The sequence below is a fragment of the Anomaloglossus baeobatrachus genome, chromosome 4, assembly GCF_048569485.1.
Source record: "Anomaloglossus baeobatrachus isolate aAnoBae1 chromosome 4, aAnoBae1.hap1, whole genome shotgun sequence".
Classification (NCBI taxonomy): domain Eukaryota; kingdom Metazoa; phylum Chordata; class Amphibia; order Anura; family Aromobatidae; genus Anomaloglossus; species Anomaloglossus baeobatrachus.
Window position 1 is genome coordinate 514,994,876 of NC_134356.1, and position 14,997 is coordinate 515,009,872.

The 14,997-nt window shown below is 45.3% G+C and overlaps 1 protein-coding gene across 4 annotated transcripts in view; it reads right to left on the minus strand.

The window, feature by feature from the left end:
* The window catches only part of IL16 (interleukin 16), a 160,927-nt gene that overhangs the window by 41,891 nt on the left and 104,039 nt on the right, over positions 1-14,997 (minus strand). For all 4 annotated transcript variants that reach the window (XM_075345862.1, XM_075345860.1, XM_075345861.1 and 1 more), the window contains exons 10-11: positions 6,048-6,165; positions 3,026-3,158 (exon numbers count right to left, since the gene is read on the minus strand). In XM_075345862.1, the coding sequence (XP_075201977.1) occupies positions 3,026-3,158; positions 6,048-6,165 (251 nt within the window). The remainder of the gene's footprint in view (positions 1-3,025; positions 3,159-6,047; positions 6,166-14,997) is intronic.

Sequence of the window (14,997 nt, forward strand, 5' to 3'; positions counted from 1 at the left end):
TATTGGCGGGTTTGCCCATGCCCGGTCCCTCCCACACATACCCTTATTGGTGCAGCTGGCCGAAAATGGCGTGTAAATGCCAAAAGTCGCAATATTTTTGTGCAAGTATTGAGTTGTACAAAAATATTGCAACCTATTAAGGTGTTTACGTCAGATTTGTGGCTTAAGCATCTTGATGAATGGGTCCCATACATTTTATTATTTAATTTTTTAGAAAGGGATCTAATATCACATTTCTGCGAGTGGCAAAAGTATGTGAACCTTAGGTTTAAATATTTAGTGTGATCTTCATGTGCACTGCATCTAAGCAATGACAGTAAATCTTGATTACTCCTGCACATCAACAGCTTCAATTCTTAAGTGAGTCTTCTCCCATGAACTACTCACTTCATTTCTTCCACAACATTTCTATAGGATTAATGTCAGAAAAAGTTGACATTAATCCTAAAGATGACTATTCAAAAGCTCTAAAGCACCACACCAGCATTTTTTTTCAGTGCTGGAGTGACGCTTTAAATCAAAGCCCCCGGTAGAATACTAGACCCACGGGGCCATCTTGAGACAGTAACTTGTGACTGTCCAGAAGTCAGAAGTCACGTCACAAGCTCACAGTGCATCTCTATGAGTGTCAGAACAAGACCAGAATGAGGCTCTCATAGAGATGTATTGAGTTGTGACTCAAGCACAATCCATGAAGCACTAGAGTTGCCGGCAGGTCACAAATCTCTGGAGATCGACCGGCGCAACAGCGATAGAAAAAGACGCCACCGGAAGGTGAATATAAGACTGGCATCAGGGTACTTAGATTTAATGCACTACTCCAGTGGAGAAATAAAAAAATATGCTGGAGTGGTCCTTTATCTTTATTATTCTTTACCTATTCTTTTGTAGAACGACTTGTGTGCTTTGGGTCATTGTCTTGTTGCAGGACCACATTATCTTGAGATTTAGCTTATGGACAGTTGTCCTGACATTTTCTTTTAGAATTTACTGGTATAATTCAGAATTTATTGTTTCATCAATACTGGCACACTGTCCTGGCCCAGGTATTAGAAAAACAGGTCCAAACCATGATACTACCATCACCTCTGTGTTCCATAGATCATATGAGGTTTTTATGCTCTAATATTGTGGGGGGGGGGGGGTTCCAACCATAACACTTCTCATTGAAACCAAAAATCTCTACACTGTGTGCAGAATTATTAGGCAAATGAGTATTTTGATTACATGATAATTTTCATACATGTTGTGCTACTCCAAGCTGTATAGGCTTGAGAGCCAACTACCAATTAAGTAAATCAGGTGATGTGCATCTCTATAATGAGGAGGGGTGTGGTGTAATGACATCAACACCCTATATAAGGTGTGCTTAATTATTAGGCAATTTCCTTTCCTTTGGAATAATGGGTCAGAAGAAAGATTTGATGGGCTCTGAAAAGTACAAAATTGTGAGATGTCTTGCAGAGGGATGCAGCAGTCGTGAAATTGCCAAACTTTTGAAGCGTGATCACCGAACAATCAAGCATTTCATGGCAAATAGCTAACATCGTCGCAAGAAGCTTGTTGGGCAAAAAAGCGCAAAATAACTGCCCATGAATTGAGGAATATCAAGCGTGAAGCTGCCAAGTTGTCATTTGCCACCAGTTTGGCCATATTTCAGAGCTGCAATGTCACTGGAGTATCAAAAAGCACAAGGTGTGTCATACTCAGGGACATGGCCAAGGTAGGGAAGGCTGAAAAACGACCACCTTTGAACAAGAAACATAAGATAAAACGTCAAGACTGGGCCAAGAAATATCTTAAGACTGATTTTTCAAAGGTTTTATGGACTGATGAAATGAGAGTGACTCTTGATGGGCCAGATGGATGGGCCAGTGGCTGGATCAGTAAAGGGCAGAGAGCTCCACTCCAACTCAGACGCCAGCAAGGTGAAGGTGGGGCACTGGTATGGGTTGGTATAATCAAAGATAAACTTGTGGGACCTTTTCCGGTTAAGGATGGAGTGAAGCTCAACTCCCAGACCTACTGCCAGTTTCTGGAAGACAACTTCTTCAAGCAGTGGTACAGGAAGAAGTCGAGATCGTTAAAGAAAAACATGATTTTCATGAAGGACAATGCTCCATCACATGTGAGATGGGAATATATTTGTTTTTTATTAAGTCTCATCTGTCCACAAAACATTGTTCCATTAGCCTTCAACCTCGTCCAGGAAATCTTCAGAAAATTGCAGATGGGCAGCAATATTATTCTTGAAGAGAGTTGCTTTTTTCTTGCAATCCTGCCATCCACACCATTGTTGTTCAGTGTCCTTCTGATGATGGCTCATGAACATCAACATAACTAATGAGGCCTTTAGTTGCTTAGAGAGTACCTTGGGCTCCTTTGTGACCTTGCAGACTACTATATGTGTTGCTCTTGGAGTGTCTACCCTTATTACTTTACATTTTATATAATTCATATTGCACTTTGTATTGCGGTTTTGTCATATAGCTTTCATTGTGATTATGTCTATCTCTTTATCTATTTATGCAGACAAAATTTAGAACACTTAAACACATATGGACATTTTTACTTCCTCCCCCACGTTCTGGGGCCATTGCAGGGTACAGTATGCAGTAAAATCAACTGCTAAGATCAGCACTCAAAATTAAAGAGAATGCCTTCAAATTTTAAACCAATATGTGCCATGATTTATCTTTTGTACTCTTTAATATTTTCTTTCATGCATAGCTCTGTAGTCAATTTACGCATAAAGGTTTAATAGAAATCATGCTGTCAGCTGCTACCATTGAGAGCTACTATGGACTCAATAATAAAGGATGCAATAACCTTCCATGCTCCCTTTAGTTTCCGTTGCAGACAGAAAGTTAGTTTCCAATATATGGTAAAGCAAGCAATTTGGAGCTCTGTATCAGAAAAAGCAAGCTCTGAATTTAGACAAGGTGGAAGTTCACGCTACACTCAACACGGTGATGAGAGATATCTAACACTATCATTATTTATTGCTTAATATGACTTCTGTTACCTGAGGATCAGGATGTCTGCTGATCAGAATAATCATTGGGCCGGGTTGACAATGGCTTAACAATGCGTATACTTCATTCAGGGACTTGTTTGTGACAACATGTTCATTAATTTCCACAATTTCATCACCTTTCCTAAAGATAAATAAATGCAAAAAAAACATTATTTCAAAATTTGCCAAAAAAACCCCTCTGCTAATGGAACATAAGTTATATACTATCATTTTTTTCAACTTTTGGAGTCATTTTTGGAGTACTTATGGACAACAGACGTTTGACCGACCTCCTGAGACTGGAGTGCCACGTTTGCTCAAGGCTTTACAGGCCCAGGTTCATGAATGGTTAGAGAGATGGGTAGGACTGGCCATCCCCATACCCCACCCCTGCGTGAGTCTGACATACGTGTCTTAATGAGGTTGTTTGGCATATGCTGAGTCAGAGAATGTGTGTGTGAGGCTATGTGCCCACGTTGCGTTGAGGTAGTTGCAGTTCTAAACGCATCCTCTGGCAGAAATGGTATTTGCCAAAATTGCTTTTGACCACAAAAAACCTATAAATACGCTTGCGTTTTTACCGCGTTTTGGCCGCGTTTTACCACGATTTACATGCTTTTTCATTGCTTAAAGTCAGATGCGTTTTGATGACAAATACACTGCTAAATAAAGTTTTAATATTCAAACACTATGAAAAAATGGAAAAAAATGCTAACAAATATCAAGATTATAATCATAAACAAAATAGCTGATTTTATTAAAATGATAAATGTTTGTTAATATTTATGTAGAAAATACCGTTAAATTAATGTTTTTCATAATTTTAATTGTTGGACTATGTGTGTGTTTAAAGGGACATATCATGCCTTTATTATAATGTCAAAAACGCATGTTTTCTGCATCCAAAAAGCATGTAAAACGCTAGGATTTTGATGTAGAATGTGTTTTGCATCTTCTCATTGACTCCAATGTTAGCAAAACGCTGCCAAAATGGCAAAAACAATTGACATGCTGCTTCTTTAAAAGCTGAGTTTTTGCCCAAAATTATTCAAATTAAACGCAGCGTTTTGAACAGCAAAGTGCGCACAAGAAATCCCTATTTCCCATAGACTTTGCTTGTAAATCCAAACGCATGCATTTTGGCATTAAAACGCTGTAGTTGAAAACGCTGCGGAAACGCATGGAAAAACGCAAAGTGGGCACATAGCCTGAGAAGCAGCCTCTGAGCCAGTGTGGAGAGACTGCTAATCTCATAGAGGTTGAAGCCTCTAGAAGAAACCCCAGCTGAGGAAGGTGAGGGTTTGCTTTAATCGGCTGGATGTGAGTTTGCGGAGGCTGCCATACCGCCACTGCGGGCGTACCGCAAACATTACGGACTACAAATTCGGTAATCTGAGAGGCAGACTCAGAGAGTGAAGAGGTTGCTGGACTCAGGATAGAGGCACAGAAACCTCTCTGAAGGGACCCCCTGGAAGAAGAGAGGGTTTGCTTCATCTGATTGTGGTCAGCAGGATACGTCTGTGGGGAGGCATATCCACACCTGTGCGGGTGAACTGGAAAGATTACAGACTGTAATCCATGTGTGTGCCTTTAAGCTGGAAGGGGCGATGTAGTGTATGATACTGAAGTGTGGTTTATGATGGATGTGGAAAAACTGATGAGCTTTTTACTAAGTGCATTCATGTGCGCTACCTCTCAGATGCAGCCAAGTGGGTGACCCCCATCAATTGACCAAGCAAAGTCTCAGAAAGTAGAGTATTACAGCACTTTGGAGATGGAGTGCCCCCTTAACTCTTAGGACCCGTGTGCCTTCACAGGTTGCACCAATAACGCTTTTATTTTTGCAGATTCTACAGAATTATCCGCTGATTAGACACATCACCAGGCCGGCTTACACACTGGGCAAAACAGGAAGAATGACAAAGTGTTTTGTAATTTATTGAAAAAAAATGGGAACCTCTAAGCAACACTGAAAGTGAAATTTTCAAGTTTCCCACTAGTGAGCAAGTTATACTGTATGCAGAGTACATCATATAAAGTACACACAGTACACTATCACTGAACATTAGATCCAGAGCCGCGCTCTGCCGGGTGTAATCTAACCCAAAATGAACATGTCTGAATAGCAAAGAAACAAAGCTGTGTTCAGAGAGGGCTATCGTGGGGACTACCGCCTCCTAAAATTATCAGCTGAAAGCCGTAAGAGGAGCAGCCGTGATCATTAACCCCGTAATTACCAGCTTTTGTTATCTCCCCTTGTTCCAAACCAAAACTTTCTTATTTTTCTTTCGACATATTTGTATGCGAGCTTGCTTTTTTTGTCAGAAGAGTCGCAGCTTTGAATAATGCCGTTCATTTTACCACATAATGTGAAGAATAAAGGAAATAAATTCCAAGTGCAGTAAAATAGTTAAATGAACAAAGCAAAGATTATTCAACTATTGTTTTTTTGTTTTTGTAGTGCTCCATATTTATGAGTTCTGTATAATCCCTCCCCACCACTGATTAGCAGTTTTCTGCCTATGCACAGTGTACGCAGAAAGCTGCCAATCAGTGGTATGACTGGGGTTATACACAGCTCAGCATTCAGAGAATTCCTAGATCTGCTGCCGATAAAACAGTGATCTTATCAAAACTACAACACACAGCCCAGTAAGTGACACATCGCTGGAATCAAAGACTCTGTGCCTACATCATGTTGCTGGTGCAGCAAAAGCCTGGTGACAGATTCCCTTTAAGAGAGCATCCATTCACTTAGAGCTTCTGCCCCTTTGTGGTAATGATCAGTGGTGGTCTAAGTATCTGGACAAAATGTCTGCTCTTTAAAGTTGTTTATTTTTTTTATTTTTTTTTAATTACTGAAAAACGGAATATATATATATATATATATGTATATATATATATATATATATATATATATGTATGCGTTATAGTAACAATATTACACTACTCAAGAAATATTCACTTTTTGTTTAGGAAACACATTTCGTTGGTTCACTTTACACACATATTGACATTAAGAAAGATATACCTTAGACGTCCATCCATGTGGGCCATAGATCCTGGAGAAAGTGTATGGATGAATATTCCAGAAATGCTGCCACAGTTTGGCACATTGCACAATCCAATACCCAGACCAACTCCAGACTCTGGAGAAATAAAAAACAAGAACATTACAGCGCAGCATGGCAAGGATCCCTTCTATGTCTCAGTGTTTGTTGTGTCAATTCCATCTAAAAATGGGTTAATAACTTTTGTATGCATCTCCTATTTTTAAAATCCAAAAAGGAATGCAGAAACTGAACCAGACAGTGGCCTTCTAAACTCAGCCTTGATTCTAACATGGGTAATACATGTGTTCTACATTTAGGTTCACGCGTGGTTGTGATGACGCTAATCCCTGTCCATATGGTAAGAGAAGCTCTGGTAGACCTCTCTCCAAATGTACAGATTTAGATTGTACAGCATCCTCAGAAGAAATGTATGACTGAACAAATTGTGTGTTACCACCAAACATACATTTTTGCGGGGGAAGTGTGGGGTATTTTGCAAAATACAGTACATGTACTGTATACAAGATGAACTGGTATACAAAAACCTAAAAATAAGCCACCTCAAACTAAAAAGAGTTTCAAGCAATCCCCAATTCATAAGATTGGGGGTAAAGTACTTATTGCTGGAAGTTTGACAGCCGGGATCCCTAGCAATCTTGAAGACAGTGCTTTGGATCTACAAGGATGGAGCTCTACAGAGCACTACATTCATGGAGCAAAGGTGGCCATTCTTGAGCTTTGTCTATGGAACTGCCGGAGATTGCTAAGTGCAGTGCTCTACTTCTGACAGTCCTGTAGACAAAGAATGGATTTCGAGCATTCTCACTTATGTTCCACTCAATACTGAGCTTGCCTGTCCTTGTAGATCCAAAGCCATTGTTAAGGCCTCTAGAAAGCAATAAGTTATCTTCTTATTCTATAAGAATAGGAGTTAACTTTTATATGATTGACTTTAGTGCATGGGGTTGCTGCAACCAATCACTGGATTCAGTGATCTCATTCAGAATCACAGCTGAGCCCAGTGATTGGCTGCAGTGGTGACATCTAGTGCAGTTGTGATGTCACCAGGATCACTGCAGTCTGTCAATAAAGATTAAAGGGTACTTTACACACAACGATATCGCTAACAATATATCGTCAGGGTCACGTCGTTGGTGACGCACATCCGGCGCCATTAGCGATATCGTTCTGTGTGACACCAAGGAGCGACGATCAACAATCACAAAAAACGTCAAAAATCGTTGAACGTTGACACGTCGCTCCTTTCCATAATATCATTGGTGGTGCATGCCGCTGGTTGTTTGTCATTCCTGCAGCGTCACACATCACTATGTGTGACGCCGCAGGAACGACGAACATCTCCTTACCTGCGTCCACCGGCAATGAGGAAGGAAGGAGGTGGGCGGCATGTTCTGGCCGCTCATCTCCGCCCCTCCTCTGCTATTGGGAGGCCGCTTAGTGACGCCGAAGTGACGTCGCTATGACGCCGAATGCACCTCCCCCTTGAAGGAGGGATTGTTCGATGGTCATAGTGACGTCGCTCAAAAGGTATGTGTGACGCCCTGGACTAGCCAGGTAGTCACAGGTAGACCCCCTGCACAAACACCAGCCCCTAAAAAAGTGTAACCAGCCAACCTAAAAACCGTGAGTCACCCCTCTCAGGTCTTGACGTTCACACCCGGGGGCGGGGCCAGGTGGTTGCCACGCCCTCCGAGGAGTTCGGATAGCCTGAGGTGGGAAAACACAGCAGATTACTTGTGGAGGTGAAGGAGAGTAGTAGCAGTGTGTTAACATCTGTCAGGGATCTGGGTAGGAGCCCAGATACCCTGTGACCAGGAGGCAGACGGTGGTTGCCGCCTGCAGGAGCCGGGAAGACAGCTGGTGGAACTGTAAGGGACGGGGACAGGGTAGTGGCCCGCCGGTACCGAACCGGGGAGCCAACTGGAAACCGGAGCACCAGGAGGGGTTCTCAGATGCAGAACGAGATCCAGAAGCCACTGGACCACACCAAATTCACTGATTGAGGTCTGGACCTTAGGTCCTTTCCCGTCCCAAGACCCGAAAGATGGCAACAGCCCACCAAGGGGGATAGAAAGCCACCGCACAGGCAGAGAGATCCCACGGGCCAGTGCCTGCAGGCAAACGGGTTCCCTGACACACAAAGCCGGGGAGCGGACTACTGTTGCTGAAGCATAGGCAGTAAAGTTCTACCACAGAGGTGGAGGAGAAAGGCAGGAACCACCAACCTGAGAAAGGGGCAAAGCACAGCCGGCTGCGGGCACTGACCACCATCCTTTTTGGTTTACCAGAGACTCTGATGTATCTGTCATAGTGAGTACAACAGTGCCCTCGGGCCGCGCACCGCACCACAGAATCTCGCCCGCACCTCACAACCACCGGGCCCCGGGGCCATCACCCCCTGCCCACGGAGGGGTCAACACCAGGTTGCATAAAACCCTCCCCGGGAGCCTAATTAATGGCAGCGGTGGTGTCTACCTTCACCACAACCCGTAGGTGGCGTCACGAACTTACATCCCTAAACTCCACGGCCTCGGCCATGAACCTTCCCCACCGAAATCCCTACACGTAGCGCCAGCTTCCCTTCAGAGCGACGTGACCCCCGGGTCCGGGAGGAGCTCGAGCCACCCACCGACGAGCACAGATCCGAGCGGCTCGGCAGCCGGCCGAGCCCCGGGGCGGTACATATGTGCGTGTGACGCTGCCATAGCGATAATGTTCTCTACGGCAGCGATCACCAAATGTCGCACGAACGACGGGAGCGAGTGCTATCGCTAGCGATGTCGCAGCATGTAAAGCACCCTTAAGGACTGCAAAAGAGAGCAGATCTGATGAGTAACATTAATTTTGTTATGTTTAATGTTTGCAAGCCCGAGGAGTAAAAACACAAAAATTGGGAAAATCAATTTGAGTAAAGTCTAAGAAACCTACGGAGATATAGGGGATATTGTTGCCATAAGGGGGAATACTTGGTCTGCAACAATGTTAAGGTACAAGTAAAAATATCATTCACATGAATAATGGTATGAATGGTCAACCGCATCAGAAAGCCTCCATTAGCATGATTGCTTCCATAGTGTATTCTGGTACCATCACTTTGTACAAACTCAACCATCAGCATTATGTAGAAAACAAAACATTGTGGTTCATCAGATCAGGCCATCTTCTTCCATTGCCCCTTAGTCCAGTTCTGATGTTTTAGGCACTTTTGACAGGGAACAGCCTAGGCACATCTATGTCAGGTGTTCATATTAAAGGTAGGCTTCAGCAAGCAACTTCCATGAAATGTCTACCATGTCTACAGAGTTATATTAGACTTAGTGGACCCACATATTTAGTGACAATCTCACTATTTTCTTGCCTGTAACACTAAAGGGATTGATGAGATTATTACAGATTGTTTTGAGTTATATGGTGGTAACTGTATGAATTCATATACACTAGGCTCCCCCTAGTGGTGACTGCAGGCAGCTTGTTCTGTTATCTACCATTTTAAGAGAGATAGGATTTAGTGCTATATGGAGTCAATTTAGCTCTATATTTATGAAAGATATTAGGCACCAATGCAAAAAAAAATAATATTAATTCATTTAAATAGCGCTATTAATTCCACAGCGCTTTACATACATCAGCATCACTGGGTCTCACAATCTAAATTCCCTATTAGTATATCTTTCTAGTGTGAGAGGAAACCGGAGTACCTGGAGGAAATCCACGCAAACACGGAGAGAACATACAGACTCCTTGCAGATGGTGTCCTTGGTGGGATTTGATCCCAGGACCCCAGCGCTGCAAGACTGCAGTGCTAGCCACTGAGCCACCGTGCCATACAATGTTTACAGAATGAACACCAGGTTTATAAGGTGCTTATGCCTTTTTTTCTGACATACTGTACAGATGTTTTAGGCATGTATGGAAAAAATGCTGCAAAGTAAAAATATCTTAAAAAATAGAAGTGTTAATAATTTATTTATATAATTTAACAAAATGCAAAGAGAATGAACAAATGAGACATCTAAATAAAATCAATATTTGCTGTGACCGCCCTTTGCCTTCAAAACACAACCAATTCTTTTAGGTACACTTGCCAGTTTTTGAGGGAACTCAGCAGGGAGGACGGTCCAAACATCTTGTAGAACTAACAGATCTGTGGATAGAGGGTTGTGCAAATCCTTGTGTCTGTTTATGTAATCTCAGACAGAATCGAGATTGACATCAGGGCTCTGTAGGCCATGTCATCACTTCCAGGACTCCTTATTGCTCTTCACCCTGAAGATCGTTCTTAATGACATTGGCTGTATGTTTTGGGTTGATGTCTCGTGGTAGAATAAATTTGAATGCATAAGTATCTGTCTGTATTTCTCAGCAATGAGGACATTATTAATCCTCACTAGTGATGAGCGAGTACTAAAAAGCTCGGGTGCTCGAAGCTCGGGCCGAGCCTCCCAAGATACTCGTGTACTCGGGCCGAGCAACGAGCCCAATGTTATCCTATGGGAGACCCGAGTATTTTTGTGAAATGACCCCCCGGCAGCATGGAGAAACCCTAAAAATGGCACAAAAGTCTCAGAAGAGTGCTCAAATGACATGGCAACAGCATGGGGAAGACCCCTTGAAGCATTTATCACTGAAAAGTCACAGCTGTGAACAATTTTGTCCGCGTTTTACGCCATTTTTACGGACTCACCAGAAAACCTTCCAAAATGACCCCAAAATGATTTTTCATGGCGGAAATGTTAAGGGCACATACCCAATAGTGAGATAGAGCTGGTGTATGTTACTTTTTGAGATTAATACATGAAAGATTTTACGTGAAAACATTGTGTGGCACTCCGATGTCCCTGAGAAGAGACGTACATGAAGGCCTCTTGAGTCTAATGTGCCCATTTTGAGGAACTGAGTCTTTGTAGTATTTTCCTTTGCCAGGGCAGTCCAAAATTGTGAGGTTCACCAATGCCCCTGCATACAGACGTGCATGAGGGCCTGTAAACCTGAAGTGCCCATTGTAAGGAAGTGGGTCTATTTCAGTATAGCCCTTTGCCAGGGCAGCCAAAAATTGGGAGGCTCCACATTGTCCCTGGATAGAGACGTGCATGATGGCCTGTAAACCTGAAGTGCCCATTGTAAGGAAGTGGGTCTATTTCAGTATAGCCCTTTGCCAGGGCAGCCAAAAATTGGGAGGCTCCACATTGTCCCTGGATAGAGACGTGCATGATGGCCTGTAAACCTGAAGTGCCCATTGTAAGGAAGTGGGTCTATTTCAGTATAGCCCTTTGCCAGGGCAGCCAAAAATTGGGAGGCTCCACATTGTCCCTGGATAGAGACGTGCATGAGGGCCTGTAAACCTGAAGTGCCCATTGTAAGGAAGTGGGTCTATTTCAGTATAGCCCTTTGCCAGGGCAGCCAAAAATTGGGAGGCTCCACATTGTCCCTGGATAGAGACGTGCATGAGGGCCTCAAAACATTAAGTGTCCATTTTAAGGAAGTGGGTGTATTATAGTATAGCCCTTAGGCAGGGCAGCCAAAAATTGGGAGGCTCCACGTTGTCCCTGGGTAGAGACGTGCATGAGGGCCTCAAAACATTGTTCCCATTGCAAAGGAGCGGGTCTCCTGTCGTTGTAATGTCCATTCTGCAAAGAATGGGCGAAAAAATTTACCACTGGGGGTATACCTGAAACAAAGGCCTAAGTATTGCAATTTGTAACGGTCATCATCATGGTGGCGCATGAGGAGAAGGAGGAGCAGTCCAGCGATTATCCAAAGTCCAGAAGTGTGTACCCATGGGTGAGTGGAGGTACATGGCAAACTTTAAATTCCGCTCTCATTTGCTGGTGGTGTGGTGAAGTCTGTCCCAATCCAACCCTTGTTCATCTTGATCAGAGTCAGCCTGTCAGCATTTTCAGTTGACAGGCGGGTGCGTTTATCTGTAATGATTCCACCTGCGGCACTAAAAACACGCTCTGACAAAACGCTAGCAGCAGGGCAGGCCAGGACTTCCAAGGCGTAGAGAGCCAATTCATGCCACGTGTCCAGCTTGGATACCCAATAATTGTAAGGCACAGAGGAATGTCGGAGTACAGTTGTTCGATCTGCAAGGTACTCCTTCAGCATCTGGGCAAACTTAGGATTTCTTGTGGCACTACCCCGCACCTCAGGGGCTGTGGTACGTGAGGGGCTGAGAAAACTGCCCCACATCTTAAAGACTGTTCCCCTACCTCTGGCGGATTGGACTTGTGCCTCTCTCGGCTGTACGCCTCGGTTGTCCACTGATTCCTGACCTATGCCGCTAGCGTTTTGTGAGGGGAATGCTTTGCCTACTTCCGTGAGTATGGCCTTCCGGAACTGCTGCATTTTGGTTGACCTCTCCTCCACGGGAATAAGAGACAAAAAGTTCTCCTTGTAGCGTGGGTCTAACAGTGTTACCAACCAGTAATGATTGTCGGCCAAGATGTTCTTAACGCGAGGGTCACGAGACAGGCAGCTTACCATAAAGTCAGCCATGTGCGCCAGACTCTTAACAGCCAGGACTTCAGTAGCCTGACCAACAAGATGACTGAACATGCTGTCCTCCTCCTCCTCCTCCTCCTCCTCCTCATCTACCCTGTCCTCTGGCCAGCCACGCTGAACCGAGGATATGACTGGTGTGCATGTCATATCCTCAATTTGGCCGGAGAGTTGCTCCATGTCTTCATCCTCCTCCTCGTCATAGTCCTCCACTGCACGTTGTGATGAGACGAGGCTGGGCTGTGTGTTATCACCCACACCCACTACTGTTTCTTGCTGCAACTCATCGCGCTCCGCCTGCAATGCATCATGTTTGTTTTTCAGCAGAGACCGTTTTAGAAGGCAGAGTAGCGGTATGGTGACGCTAATAATGGCGTCATCACCACTCACCATCTTGGTGGAGTCCTCAAAGTTTTGGAGGATGGTACATAGGTCTGACATCCATCTCCACTCCTCAGGTGTTATGTGTGGAGTTTGACCCATTTCCCGACGGCTTAGGTGATGCAGGTACTCAACAACTGCCCTCTTCTGCTCACATATCCTGACCAACATGTGCAGAGTTGAATTCCAACGCGTGGGGACATCACACACCAGTCTGTGAGCCGGAAGATGCAAACGGCGCTGAAAGCCGGCAAGGCCGGCTGAAGCAGTAGGTGACTTTCGAAAATGTGCAGACAGGCGGCGAACTTTTACCAGCAGATCAGACAGCTCTGGGTATGACTTTATAAACCGCTGAACCACGAGGTTGAGCACATGGGCCACGCATGGAACATGTGTCAGCTGGCCTCGCCTCAAAGCCGCCACCAGGTTCCGGCCATTGTCACACACGACCTTTCCTGGCTTTAGGTTCAGAGGTGTGAGCCAGTGATCTGCCTGCTGTTTCAGAGCTGTCCACAGCTCTTCTGCATTGTGGGGTTTGTCACCTATGCAGATTAGCTTCAGCACAGCCTGTTGCCGCTTCGCCGAGGCAGTGCTGCAGTGCTTCCAGCTTGTGACTGGTGTGGAGGGCACAGTGGATGAGGATGCGCAGGAGGAGGAGGAGGCTGAAGAGCATGACATTCCGGAGCTGTAGAGTGTGGGTGAAACACTGACTGAGGTAGGGCCTGCAAACCTTGGTGTGGGAAGGACGTGTTCCGTCCCTCGCTCAGACTGGGTCCCAGCTTCCACAATATTAACCCAGTGTGCCGTCAACGAGATGTAGCGGCCTTGCCCACAAGCACTTGTCCAAGTGTCTGTGGTTAGGTGGACCTTGGGTGAAACAGCGTTGTTCAGGGCACGTGTGATGTTTTGTGACACGTGGTTATGCAACGCGGGGACGGCACACCGGGAGAAATAGTGGCGGCTGGGGACCAAGTAACGTGGGACAGCTGCCGCCATCAGGTCACGGAATGCTTCTGTCTCCACCAGCCTAAAAGGCAACATTTCCAGCGCAAGCAGTCGCGAAATGTTAGCATTTAGAACTGTGGCATGTGGGGTGTTGGCAGTGTATTTGCGCCTGCGTTCAAAGGTTTGCTGAATGGATAACTGAACGCTGCGCTGGGACAAGGACGTGCTTGATGATGGTGTTCTTTCTGCGTAGGCAACTGCAGGTGCAGGAGTGGAGGAGGCTTGTTCGCAGGCAGCATGGACAGAGGATTGGCTCGCATGCACAACCAGCGAAGACGTAGCAGTGACATCAGCAAGCACTGCTCCTCGACTCTGTTGTACTTCCCACAAAGTCGGGTGCTTGGCTGACATGTGCCTGATCATGCTGGTGGTGGTCAGGCTGCTAGTTTTGGTACCCCTGCTGATGCTGGCACGGCAGGTGTTGCAAATGGCCTTTTTTGAATCATCTGGATCCAACTTAAAAAACTGCCAGACTCGGGAAGACCTAACATTTGTACAGGCACCTTGTGTCGTCGTGTTGTTCCGGGGAACGGTTGCCTGACTTCTGCCTGGGGCCACCACCCTGCTTCTTACTGCCTGTTGTGATGCTACGCCTCCCTCCCCCTGTGCACTGCTGTCCTCGCTCTGCATATCCTCCTGCCAGGTTGGGTCAGTTACTGGATCATCCACCACGTCGTCTTCCTCTTCCGCACCCTGCTCCTCCTCCTGACTTCCTGACAATTGTGTCTCATCATCGTCCACCACTTGTTGGGACACGTTGCCAACTTCGTGAGAACGTGGCTGCTCAAATATTTGGCTATCTGTACAGACGATCTCCTCATGACCCACTTCAATATGAGCTGGCGAGAGGCCAGAATGTGTGAATGGAAACGTGAACAGCTCTTCCGAGTGTCCAAGTGTGGGATCATTAATGTCCGAGGAGGACGTGTACTCAGCCTGGTGGTAGGAAGGAGGATCAGGTTCAGAAATGTGCGGTGCAGTATCACGGCTACTGACACTTGACCGTGTGGAAGACAGAGT